Source organism: Euprymna scolopes, chromosome 39, assembly GCF_053919585.1.
Source record: "Euprymna scolopes isolate OS-2025 chromosome 39, ASM5391958v1, whole genome shotgun sequence".
NCBI classification, from domain to species: Eukaryota; Metazoa; Mollusca; class Cephalopoda; order Sepiida; family Sepiolidae; genus Euprymna; species Euprymna scolopes.
Genome location: NC_136520.1, coordinates 25,344,050 through 25,358,368, shown reverse-complemented (window position 1 = coordinate 25,358,368; position 14,319 = coordinate 25,344,050). Strand labels below are relative to the sequence as shown.

Genomic DNA, 14,319 nt, shown 5'->3' with positions numbered 1-14,319 from the left:
CACGACCATTTGTCTTGTTCAAATACATTGATAAACACTGTGTGCTTTTCCGAGCTGATTAAACCTTTTACATTAAATAAAAACAAACAAATTATCCAGTTATGTAGAAATGTAACTTACCTTACCTTTGCTTACATTTATTTGCGTATATTTATTTGTTTTTGGACAACTTTTCGCATCTGTGTATAGTACCCCCACCTTCACTAAAATATTAATTGAAAAGTAAGGTTTTTTGATTACAAAAAACCACAAAAAAAAAATCAATTAACCATTCCAACATTTTAGCAATGTTCGGCTTAATCCATTGACTGCTGGTCGAGCCCAATCTATGATTGATGGAAACGGCTAAGGATCCTGGTCAGATTCTGCAAGAGTTCCGGTTTTTTTTCTCCATTTTTGTGTGTATATATATATATATATCTAATATATATATATATATATATATATATATATATATATATATATATATATATATATATATATTTATTTTTTATACACTTTTGTACTAACAATATAAGAAACATGCATTTTCTCTTTTTATTAGATTTTTTCCATTACACCAAATTGAGCCACAGCAACGCGTGGCAGGGTACAGCTAGTATATATATATATATATATATATATATATATAACTTTTAAAAAATGTTAATATTAGTTTTTAGCTTATAATTTCTTCTAATTCAAATGCCTTTTTATTTACTGATCTGCTTTCTTCTTAGCCGTTATGATCTTTCCAAAAAAAAAAAAAATGTAATCTCCATCTGCTTCCTTTGCGTTGTTGTCTTTCCCACCCCGTCTGATTCTGAGTGATGATTTCAGAGCCCTCTCTCTGGAATAGGGAACATTTTAAGCCAATTATGACAGAATCATTCTGCCAATAAATCTATGATAATTCAATCGACCTTAGTATAATGTAAAACTGCATCTAGTGGTGAGACCCTAATTTGGAAGCTTTGGGTAGTGTGATGTTACTCTATTAGTTAGTGCTAGTCCCAGGTTCATTGGTGCTACCAAATCAGGCTGTCTGAAGACACTGACTTCTTGGCCTAAAATGCACTGAACATTGATGTTATTTTCTTTTTTCCTTTAACTTTGCTAAACTCAATCATGCTTTTGCAAAGTCAAAAACATGTTTCCTCTACAAAACAACCAAACCAAACACCATGAATAAATATTGAAAATATAAAGAATTTGAAGCCTAAAACTTTTACCAAAATGAAGCATTAAATAACCGCAAAAGGTTTCATATAAAACAAACCAAACTTTCACGACCAACAAAGTGTTGGAAGTTCCTCACCTCTAGATTAAAAAAAATGTTCACAAAATATGTACGTACAAAAGAAATTAAGCTGTGAATTATATACAAAACCTCTACGATTTCAACATAAAATGATTTAATGACAGTTCTTATTTACTTGCCTCCTCATGAGGGCAGAGTTAGACACAAGGTCAGTTTTTAATGGTAGGAATATATAGCTCCTCCAAAAAGGAAACTCTAGATTGAAACAAAATAAAAATTGCTTCCATTTAGAATGATTTTTCCTTCACTAACCAAGAATAGAAAAATGAAGTATAGTATCAGAACAGATATTACACTTTGCTCTTAGTTGAAAAGCCAAGGAAAACAATGATAGTTTACATTAGGGGTGAGCAAACGTTTTAGTGCAAGGGCCCCGCATAGTATATTTTCCAATATAATTGATATCTAAATTAGACAAAACAAAAGGATTTCAAAGAAAAAATGCAATTTTCATATTACTGAATATAAAATCCTTTTGGGCATTCAATATTCAGTACTTAGAGGGATGCATGAATTCCTTTGGCAGGCCGTAGTTTGCTCACCCCTGGTTTACATGCTATAAAATTAAACAACCACCCAAGAGTTATTCAATGACAACTGAACAAATTGCATACTTGTTCCAGAAAGCCTTGCTTTACATGATTTAGAAAACTTCCATCCAGGAGTCGGTTGTTCCATTGTGTCAAGATATTGCATTAGTAGATTATACTGAAGTATTTGCTGGATGCGTCCTTGGGACTGCTTTTATCTTTTTAGTAAGTTTTGCCGTCCTTCCACATACAGCGTCTGTTATTGGTTACCCATTTTGGCACTAGCTATGCTTAACGTCATTACATTTCAGTATATCAACATAATTATGCTGTGTGTGTGTGTGTGTGTGTGTGTGTGTGTGTGTGTGTGTGTGTGTGTGTGTGACCAAAATAATGTTCAAATAACTTTGGTGCAAATTCGAATCCTGTTTTAGTTGAATTTTTCTTGTGGATTTCCTGTGTTCTCAGCTCAGTAGATAATGATAAACTTTCATTTAACGATATTTGCTTGTGCACACACGGATTTCCACCAAAAAACTGTAATACACATTAAAATGATTAAATTTGTAATTATTTCTTTTGAGGAAAAGGATGAGGTTTTAACATGTTTTATCTCATCTTTACCCCCAAGGATTCACAGAAAGCTTTGTAATGACTCACGCAACTGACATATGGAATAAAAATTCCCTGAAGGAAACTAGGCCAATCGAAATGAAACAACCCTAGAAGAAGAAACGCATTTTTCTATGTGGTACTTATAAGAAATAGACACTCATGGCATTTCAGTACTTGTGTAATCAGTTTCAAGTATTAATGGGAGAATTCTGAGTTGGTTCCAGAAAATTGCTGAAGCAGTTTACCATTTGAAAACGGGGGGGGGGGGGGGTAAAAGAAACAGACAACATTAATCATACTGAAAGTTAGATTAAACATTTTTTTTAGTCCTTCACACACAAAACAAGTTTTTAAATCGTAAACTGCTTTAGCAATTTCTAGGACTGACTAAGGATTTACCATCAATATTTTTAATTTATTCCACAAGATTTTGTATGGATTTAAGCTCAACTCTTGTATTTAAAAGCTGATTTACATGAAATAAACTGGGAAAGATAAATATTGTTATCAAAATCTGAGCTATAAAGCATGCAACTCATGAGACAGATGTGCGAGTTCAGTTTTCGCTTTTTGTATGAGTTTGGAAATTTTACAGGAATTAAAAATCAGATTTTTAAACTGCTTAGAGGAAAATTTTTTAAAAAGTCAACTTTCCAACTTTGTTTTAATTATTACCTTTGCCAGGTAGGTTATGTTTGTCATTATTTTTGTTTGTGGATAACTTAGTGTCTATATCACTTGACCAATCATCCTCAAACTTGGTCAAAATGTGAGTCATATACTAACGTAGAACTACTGTAACTTTTGGACGTTATGGTTGTATTTTAAGAAATTAACTTCCAAACCAACCTATCTCTGGCCAGGTTTGCCTTTATCCCTCTTTCTCTCAAATTTTATTACTCTCACGTTTCTTTCCCTGTGAACTGAACTTGCTACCTCAACTGTTCTCCATCTACTAATCAAAGAAATTTCATTCTTTTAATGTTTGATTATTTCTTAATAATTCAAATCCTTATCTAAAAAAATCTGAAACGTATGATGACAAACCATTGAAATAGACATGTCTACCATATTCAATATGCGATATGTTTGAAAGAAGCAATCTTTCCTAACTGTGCACCAAATGTTATCTCGTGACCTGCCATGATGAAAACTGCAAGTGAATAACAACCTTGTTTTCTGACATTTCTCTTCACATTTTTTAATGCATAGCAAACACATTGAATAGGTCAACAATGTCATAAGTTGGTATTTAATATTCCACCCTATCCTCTGCTGTCAGAAATATTTGGTTTGCTGGTGTAGAAAATTTCATACTTTCATAATTGAAAGCTTGAAGTGGGGTTTTTTGATTCAGTAATCCAAAAATATGATGCCGGCTACCAAATATTGAAAAGGATCCCAGTTCCTAATTTTTTTTTAGTGCCTGACTTTTTTAAAAAATGATTCTGGTTCCCAAAATGTTTGGATAGACCCAGTTTCGTAAATTTTTTAGTTGAAATTTTCTATAGTATTTAGCTTGCCTGTCTGTTTCACTTTGTCTCGGAAACTACTGGGCCAAGCTGGCTGAAATTTTCTATGGACCTTTGTTATGGTAAGGTGCAGTGAACTAAGTATTATGGTATCGGTTCAATGTACTGTTAGGGAAGAGATTATGAGCACAAATTCAATCATATTCAACCATCAATTTGGCATAAAACACTCATTCTAAGTCAACAGGCAATAACTTTTTGCCCATTTTTAACAAGTTAAAATGTCTAGTATTACAATAATTACACAGAAACCCTATTTATAATTATTTGCTACATAAATTATTTTATTTAAAAACTTTCTGTTTTGTATACCAGGATTTCAATGGGGTAGAAACCTTTTTGTCAGATAAAATCTTCTGCACTGTTCAGTGGTCGAAAACTTGCAAGAAAAAAATTGTTCAAACTTTTCACCTGAATGATGCTGAAGATTCAACCAGACAATAATAAGACAGTTTCTACTCCAGAAACTTTGTCAAAAAAAAAAAAAAAAAAAATGAAACCCTGATATGCCAAACAGACATTTTTAAATAAAATATTTTATATTAACTCATGTGGAACCTACGATCAAGCACTTTGCTGTTTCCGTTTTTGAACTTGACATGTTATCACAAATGTACACGTACATACATACACACAAAATACCCATCCCAGGGTGAGTATAAGTAATATGTATAGCATTTTTAATGTTTTTGATTTTGAGGTTTGGGTATGATTTCAGTTAAGTGGTAAAGTCAGCAACAATGATAATGTGCTCACCTTACTTCCTGTGTTGTCTTAGAATACATATTCCATAATTCATAATAACTTAATTAGTTTAGGAGTTGATCCTGCACATAAATGGTATTGACGCTCGCACAAGCACCTCTCTCCAGTTAAGTGTTATACGAGGGGCGTGCAATAAGTAATGCCCCTGACTCACTTCCAGTTGTCTGATCTAGCTGAAATTTTGCATGTGCAATGATTTATATCTCTACAGGTTATGTGGCAAATTACAGCTCTGAACTAATTGTGGTTTCTGTTTTACAGGAGTTTGAAGTGAGTCAGGTGTGAAATGGAGCCTGTTGAATGTTGAGCAGTGATCCGGTTTTTGTATTTGAAAGGACACACACCACAGGAGACTTTTGATGAAATGAAAGAAACTTATGGTGATAATGCCCCATCATATGACCTTGTAAAATGCTGGCATTGTGAATTCAAACATGGCCGGAAGTGTGTGGAAACAGCTCCCAGACCTGGTCCCCCCCCTCTTCTGCCATTGATGAGGCATCTGTCCGTCAAGTTAAGGCTGCCATTTTGGAAGATCACCGCATTACTATTCGCCAAATAGCCCAAGATGTCAAGATTAGTACAGGGTCTGTGGAAACTATCATTCATGACCATATGCATATGCATAAGGTGTCTACCAGATGGATACCCAGGTTGCTCACACCATTCCAGAAGCGAGAACGCATTGAGTGCCAAAAAGATGAGTCAAAGTTTTTCAAAAGACTGATGACACAGGATGAAAGCTGGGTCCATCACTATGATCCAGAGACCAAAGCCCATTCAATGCAGTAGAAGCACTTGGACTCACCACCTCCAAAGAAGGCAAGGTTGCAGCCCTCCGCTGGCAAGGTCATACTCACAGTCTTCTGGGACCAGGATGGAGTAGTGATGATAGATTTCCTGGCAAAGGTTACCACAATTACAGGAGCCTATTATGCTTCACTTTTGAGGAAATTAAGGGAAGCTATCAAAATCAAGAGGCGGAGTAAGATCAGCAAAGCTACCCTCTTCCTGTAGGACAACGCTCCGGTCCACAACTTGCATCTCACCAGATCAGAAGCACAGGCATGTGGTTATGAAATCCTCCCTACTCTCCTGACCTTGCACCCTCTGACTTTCACCTCTTCTCAGCCATGAAGTTGTTTTTGAAAGGAAAGCGTTTCCCAGATTATGCAGCCTTGATTTCTGAAGTCATGTCGTGGTTGGAGGACCAACCTGGAGTATTCTACAAAAACGGTCTCCAGAGTTGCATCAAACAATGGGAGAAATGCATAATTTTGGGTGGTTCCTATGTAGAGAAAGACTAATAACTGTGCCAAGTTTCGTTGCTCTACTACTATGGGAAGTGGGTCAGGAGCATTACTTATTGCACGCCCCTCGTAGATAGCAATGTTAGAACTTCTGTATGTGATTATCCCAGCCTCCCTTTAATGTATGATTAATCAAAATAAAATATAGATCTCAAACAACTTTTCTATATATATATATATATATATATATATACATATATATATATATATTAAGTAATGTGATTTATAATTTAAAAATTAAAAAAAAAAAATTTAAAATTTAAAAATCAAATTTTAATTAAATTAAAAATCAGTTTCATAAGAAGGAACAACAACAAAGTCAATTATCTGTACGATTGTTTCGGAAATCCGTGCTTTTTATTTGTGGTATACATGAAGTCACGTAGAACAATTATACATAGTTTTTTTGGTAAGCACGGTCTCCTCATCAGCAAATTTAGGAGGATTTCTATTGAATTTAAAAGACACCAAAAATAAACCTAGCATTAAAAGTAAGGCAGATGAATCTGAAAAATTGAAATAAAAGGTTTGGATTTAAAATTTATAAGAAAATTAGTATAGGTTAGAGATAGAAATGAGTAGAAAAAATATATATTTTTTGAATTTACATAATAAATTTGATTTAAAAATATATAGAGATAGTTACCTTTTAGTTTTTCTTTTTTTGAAATCAGGAACTGTGTTTAAAGTAGTCATTTAGATGTTTGCTATGAAAATGATAGAAACATAAACTGCATTAAAAATAAACCTATTAAGAGCGTAATAACATCTAATATGGCAATGTCTTCCCGTATACGAGTTAAGAAAAATAACCAAGAGACAAAAAAAGATAAAACCAAACTACAAATATTAGATAATAATACAAATAAACAGCAAACTAAAACCCGCAAACGTAAGAATAGACACAAGGAGATCCTATGGTTCAACCCCCCGTATTCCAAAAACCTAGAAACAAACATAGCTAGAGAATTTTTTAAAATATTAGATAAGAACTTTAAAGCCCCCCATAGATATAATAAGATTTTCAATAAGAACACAATTAAAGTCTCTTACTCTACTATGCCTAACCTTCATCAGAAAATAATTAGCTCTAATAATAAGAAAATTAATAAACTACAAAATACAACTATACAAAATACATCGGACTGTAACTGTAGAAGAAAAAATAAATGCCCCCTACAAGGCTCATGTAAAATTAAAAATGTTATCTATAGCTGCACAGTATCAAAAACTCCAAATATACAAGAACCTATCAGCAACCATAACTCAATTTCCAGATTAAATAATAACACCAACTTAAATCAATCTACCGATCAATTACTAATCAACCCACCACATTATAATCCAACAATAGACCTAACGGAAAATAATCATAATAATCAAGAGGTAATATATATTGGTTCCACATCTGGCCCAATAAAACATAGAATTTCAATGCACAAACATTCTTTTAAAAATAACTCTCTATCAAACCAAACTACTCTATCCAACTATATTTGGCAACTAAAAAATAGCAATATTTCTTTCAACTTAAAATGGCAAATAATTGAGACTTGCAAATCATATAAACCAGGAGATAAATTTTGTACACTATGTACAAAAGAAACCCTAAAAATTTTAAAATATGAAGATATAAAAAGCACAACCAAACTAGTAAATTCAAGACACGAGCTTCTAACATGTAATCATAAACGTTGGTTTAAATTTAATAAATATAAACCACCTTAAATCATTAAAAATTACTCATTAGTAAAAATAGATTACAAATTTTTTTTTTTTTTTTTTTAATAAATTAAGTTAGACCAATTACCGCCCTTAGACCCGTAAATCAAATAATAAATAAAGCCAATAACACATGATAATTATCTCCCCTTAAAAACTTGCAAAATAAATATTCTCTCTATATATATTAACTGTAGCGTCTTTAAATCAAAATACGCTAACGGAAGCAATTTACTGCACGAGCGTCGCCCTTTTAAAATTCATCATTCAATAAAATAAAAAGCTATAGCAAACATCTAAATGACTACTTTAAACACAGTTCCTGATTTCAAAAAAAGAAAAACTAAAAGGTAACTATCTCTATATATTTTTAAATCAAATTTATTATGTAAATTCAAAAAATATATTTTTTTTCTACTCATTTCTATCTCTAACCTATACTAATTTTCTTATAAATTTTAAATCCAAACCTTTTATTTCAATTTTTCAGATTCATCTGCCTTACTTTTAATGCTAGGTTTATTTTTGGTGTCTTTTAAATTCAATAGAAATCCTCCTAAATTTGCTGATGAGGAGACCGTGCTTACCAAAAAAACTATGTATAATTGTTCTACGTGACTTCATGTATACCACAAATAAAAAGCACGGATTTCCGAAACGATCGTACAGATAATTGACTTTGTTGTTGTTCCTTCTTATGAAACTGATTTTTAATTTAATTAAAATTTGATTTTTAAATTAAAAATTTTTTTTTTTTTAATTTTTAAATTATAAATCACATTACTTAATATTGAATTAGCTCTAGGACATTTAACTATCGAGCTTATTATATATCTAAATTACGAGCATTTCCTGTATTTTAATTAAACTAGTAATTTCACTATTACATTAAAATACACTTAGCTCTTTAGACTATTATTCTAATCTCCTTTAAATTATATATATATATATATATATTTTTATAACATCGACCAATGACTGAAGCAGATTTTATCTACCTTGTATTACAAAGATGAAGGGGGGGGGCGCTATTTTTTAATATATATATATATATACTAGTGGACTATCTGTCAATGTAAGGTTTCTTAAACCTTTCTCTTCTGCACATCAGTTCAAGTGAAAATAAGTTTTCTTTTCACTATATTTACTTTAATAAATTGGAATTAAATAATTTTTTAAAAGTGCATTATAATTGTTTTATGATGATCAATATCAGCTAGGAAATAACGGGAACTCTATAGCAGGGTGAAAAAAATTGTTTCATATGAAATTTGAACACTGAAAGATGGCATAAAAATATTAACACCGAAGGCCATATGGCTAGTGATAAAACTAAAATATTGCTTGTGTAACCTACTTAAATTGTTTGAGTGTGGTATAGTATGTGTGTCATGGTTTCCAGATTATAAATTATTTGATCAGGAGATCCTATTTATTAAAAAGGAGGATAGAAGCTGCAAACATTAAATTACTATATAGATGCATTAATTTATTGTATATAGTATGTTATCACTTTCTACCCCCCCCTCCTTAATATAACCTGATCACGGAAGATACAATGTTAAAAGTAAAAAAAAAAAAAAAAAAAAAAAAAAGTCACTTTTGGACCGTATGTGAAAGCAAAATATACCTTATTCTAGCTAGGATCCAAGAGTAGTATCTGTTCTGTCTAAAGATGATATAATGATATTGTGGGATTTCTGTTCATGCCGGGCGTCCATACTATAAAAGTATATCACAGACTCTTATAAGGATATTAGAGATAAACCGCGTTAACCAAATTACTTAGATAAATACTTTTGCAGTTTTAACAAAAGGGCTATCTAGAAGTGTAAGCCATGTTTAGTTTCAGAACAGTTTCCGATGGTTTGTTGTTCTAAACAAGTCTTGAGAGATGACTGGTTTGTAGTAGACGGAACAGTTTCCGATGGTTCGTTGTTACACATAAGTCCTAAGAGGTGACTGGTTTGCAGTAGACAGTTCCACAGAGCAAAATATTCTTACCGTGTCGAGACGGAAAAAACGTGAAATTGCTACAGAAAAGGTTTAACATTTATGGAGCAATTTTGGTTTCTGATTGGTTGGTAGCAAATTAAAATTAATTGTGAATTACTTTGATTCGTCAGTTCCTAGCAGCATCGTTTATAAATAGAATCACCTGACTGTGTGGGATCATACCCCATTATACTTCCAAAATATTGCAACAGACTACAATAATATCGCAGGCTCTCCATTCACGCTGGACATCCACAGAATATCCAGCAACAGTATATTACATATGAAAGATGCCACTGTGGAATTTCCACATGTCCCGTTAGAGAATATATATTTTTTAAATTTTAGATATTATCCATCTGACACTTCTCCATTCAAGATTATACAAAGGTTATGAGTTTTGTTGTTTTTGGCTTTTAATTAGATTTATGCATAGAGATAACTTTCCTTTTTATTATAGAATGGGAATAGATATAAAAGTAATAAAGAAGTGCAACAATTCATAGTGCATTTAAATATGCAATGGCTTTTGGGTGTGTTCCCGCAGGCACCTGCTATTTTAAACATCGACTGTCCATTTACAGTAATCTTTTCTTGTAAATGATCACTTTATAATAAGTAAATCTGTTTGGGATTAAGAGGCATATTAATAGTTTATTGACCTGGTCTATTTCGTTACGTTCACCTTGCATGTTTGTTTTATAATACTTTTAGAGTTGATTTGTGTTGAATTGTGGATGAGCATTTTTTATGCTGAGCAAAACAGTCCAAATTTGCAGGAATGTACTTACCTTTTTGTGATTTTCATAGCATGGATGATGTCATGAAAAAAGGATAATATGCTGCTTGTCATGTGTTTTTGACATGTTGTCTTCAACGGTTGGATTTAGCAGGATTATTTTGTGGAGTTTAAAAACAAAAAAGTTTGTAATTTTTTAACAAAAACAAAACAAAAACCAAAAGTTTGTAATTCTTTAACAAAAAAAAAACAAACAAAAGCCAAAAAAATATACAAAAATATTTTTCATAGAAAAAATATAAAAAACAAAACTGAAAAGTAAAAATATCAATGACAAAAAAAAATCAAACAAACGATAAAACTGCTGAGTCAGGCATTTTTAATTGTTTTGTTAGCTTAAATATTGTTTAAAAAAAAATGATTTGTATATTGGTGAAATCTTTTCAAAGATATGAAATGAAAATAATTAAGCAATTTGCTCTTAAAAGATAAAATTCGAGGTTTGGATTAGGAAAAGAAGTTTCAAATAATTTAAGAAAAAAGAACAAAAAAAAAAAGTGATTTTCTGTATGTCAACATTACACTACTTAATCCACTTAAAGTCTTGCCCAACTATGGGTGAAAATATTAACTTGTATTCAATTAATTGTATACAATATGTATTGTTTTGTTATCAAATAAGACAAAATGGGTTAACCTGCTATGGGAACAACCAAACCACACTACACTACCTTAAAGCTACTTTGGAAATAGAAAAGTTTTTTTCATATCTCCCAATTTTAAAATGTTTATTTTTGAAGTGAATATTCTATAAAGATAATTTATTTGAAATAATTATTTCAATTTTTATTTATTTATTTTGTTATTCCTTTCTCTCTGGATAAAATTACCCCACATTTGAAAAGTGTCCCTCACCCCCCAAAAACCTTCGGAATTTTTTTTTTCCAATTCTCTTTGCAATTTGAAACATTAAAAAAAACAAAAGAAAATTCACAAAATCAGGGAGCTATGTAAGCTTCATTTTAATATTTAATTAAGCTTTATTTGGACATTGAAAATTAAAATATTGAGCTTCATCTTTGCTTTTTGAAGTTGATTACTAGTTGTTTCAGCTTTTAAAGACTCGATGTGGTTAGATACAATGAGTAAATCAACCATTTAAGCAAACAAAGCCTGACAATCCAATGCTATCAGTCAACAAACCTACTGTTGTTAATGAAAGCAAAAAATATCGCTTATAAGTGAATTTTTGTATTTGTTTTGTGTACCTTTTGAAGATATTGGTAACCTAAAGAATCTGATTTCTTTTATAAAAGAATTTTGCTTTACGCCAAGTGGAAATCATTTTCTTGATTAGAGTGCTCCACTCATAGAGGAACATACATATCTATGAACTGTAGAAAGGGCTGAGGAAGCCTTCTCTGATGAAGCAAATTAGGACTAACACCACCTTGTGTTCCATCCAATCACAGAAAAATATTGCTTGATGCTAAGTGGAAATCGATCAGAGTAGAAATTCTGCAAGCCACAAAAATAGCTTAACAAAAAGCCCAGCTTGCTCAAGATGTCTGACGAATCTCTTTGCGATGTTATTGTTGAATATCCTCAACCAGTGCTTATGCTTTATATCTTGCAGCCTCCATTAGTCCAAGCCTGTTTTCATAGAAACCCAGATGAAGTACAAAGTTTATTGCATCAAAAAGCGGAGGTCAACTTTCAGGTAATTACATTGAATATTATTATTTTTTTTTTCATTTTTAACGTTTTTGTAACACTGTTATTGTTTTCAGTTAACTTTGCTTTTTTTTTAACATCGATTAGGATATTCTGATAATTTATATTCAGTAAAACCTAGCCAGTGAGGATCGAGGACATACATTGCGAATGGATGTGTCATGTGAGTTATAAAGCGAGATCTGATGGCTTCAAAGAAAGATTAAATTTGGATAGTATAAGATTTTGTCAGACGTGTGCGGCAAAGAGTGATGATGTATGAAAAAGTGTAAGACAATGGAGAAAGTATATTTAGATGGTGAGAGTAGTGAGATTTTGTATTTTTATGGGTCCATCTTGAGAAAATGACTTTCACAACGTTTCTGTTGATGTAACCTCCAATCTTCCTCAGGTGTATCATGTCGAAATCTACACGGAATTACAAACAGAATCCTTTGTTTAATCCATGAAGGTAGCATGCTCTTGTTCTATCAGCCATGACCCCATAGAAGTCATAAGTAATTCACAATTGCATTTTAAGTGTTGCCAAGTACGTCAAAGGGCCGTATGAACATGGTGTCCTCAATAAAAAACTTGGTAAAATTCAGATGTAAAGTTATACTCTTCTGGAGGTTGAAGGTTCAATCCTCAGTGCAGAAATTCGATGCAGATTCCCAAGTTCAACAAGATAGACGTGAAGAAGATCAGAAGTTACATTGACAAAAACATGTAAATAAAACTCAAGATGAGAACAGTAGTCTAAAGAATCCAAATGATATGAATAATCAATCGTCATCTAAAAAATTCAAAACTGCGGTATTAAGGTTGTATAGAAGTTTTATTTCTTGTGTGCTGAGTATTAGAGGGAATAGCTGATATTGGTGTGATTGGATGGAGTAAGTTTAGAGAACTTTTGCCATTATTAACCAACAGAATATTACGACTGTCAATCAAGACGTGTGTGCAGTGTGGTGATGTATGGAAGTGAAACTTGACCAGCAAAGGTTGAGGACATGTGTTGTATGGACCGAAATGATAGAAGAATGGTACGATAGATGTGTAATGCAAATAATGCAAATCTTAAAAACAAATATTAAACCTATTGTGATTATGATTTATATGTATAATATATATATATATATATATATATATATATATATATATTATATATATATACTGGTGTTTTTACAATAGTATTGTTGGGTCTACAATTACAAAATTAAGAATATTAGGTTTACTAATATACTATATAGACTTTGCATGTATAATATGATTTCTCATCAACACAAGGTTGTGGGAATATTTTTTCTGCCTACACAAAGACGATCACCACATATTAATAATTACAATTCCTAATTTTTTAGTTGATATTCAGGCCATTGTGCAGTACAGAAAACGCCTCATCACTGTAATCTTGGCTAAAAACTTTGGAGTATGCAGCAACTGTCTTTGTGTAGGCAGAAAGAATATTCTCATAACCTTGAATTGATGGGAATATATATATATATATATATATATATATATATATATATATATATATATATATATATATATATATAATGATGAAATACATGATATGTCATAAAATACAATGCTGTGAGGATAGGATGTATGAAAAAGACCAAAGGAAAAACAAATTTGATCTCTTTGATGTTTTTCTTCCAATGTTTAACTTGTTTTTGCTTTTGTCTCTTTTCACACACACACACACAGACATATATACTCTGCATGCCTTGAAGAACACAGGAGGAAATATACTAAAAGAGCTCTCGGTTGGTTTCAATAAAAAAGCGGGGCAATGTTGGCAGCTGGTTTGGCTGCCCCATACCCAGCATTACAATCTTCAAAGGAAGAAAAATAAAAAAATAAAATAAAAAATAGAAAAGACAGAAGATAGTATATCTGCTTCAGAATCATACCACAGGTGCCCCACATGTCGGAACTCCTTCAGAGCTCAAATTCAACTGGCGAGCTATCTCCGGACCCACAGAATGATTGCATGATCACGGTCATTTTTTTTCAAGTGATGGGCGATCATCATATATATCTATAATATAAAGCTGAATGTCTGTGTGTGTCTGGTCACGAATAGGCTCCT

The 14,319-nt window shown here is 31.9% G+C and overlaps 1 protein-coding gene across 11 annotated transcripts in view; it reads left to right on the top strand.

Annotated features, from left to right (window-relative positions):
- Positions 1-14,319, top strand: part of LOC145263676 (uncharacterized) — a 514,716-nt gene that overhangs the window by 145,692 nt on the left and 354,705 nt on the right. For all 11 annotated transcript variants that reach the window (XM_080120559.1, XM_080120558.1, XM_080120561.1 and 8 more), the window contains exon 2: positions 12,145-12,228. In XM_080120559.1, the coding sequence (XP_079976685.1) occupies positions 12,145-12,228 (84 nt within the window). The remainder of the gene's footprint in view (positions 1-12,144; positions 12,229-14,319) is intronic.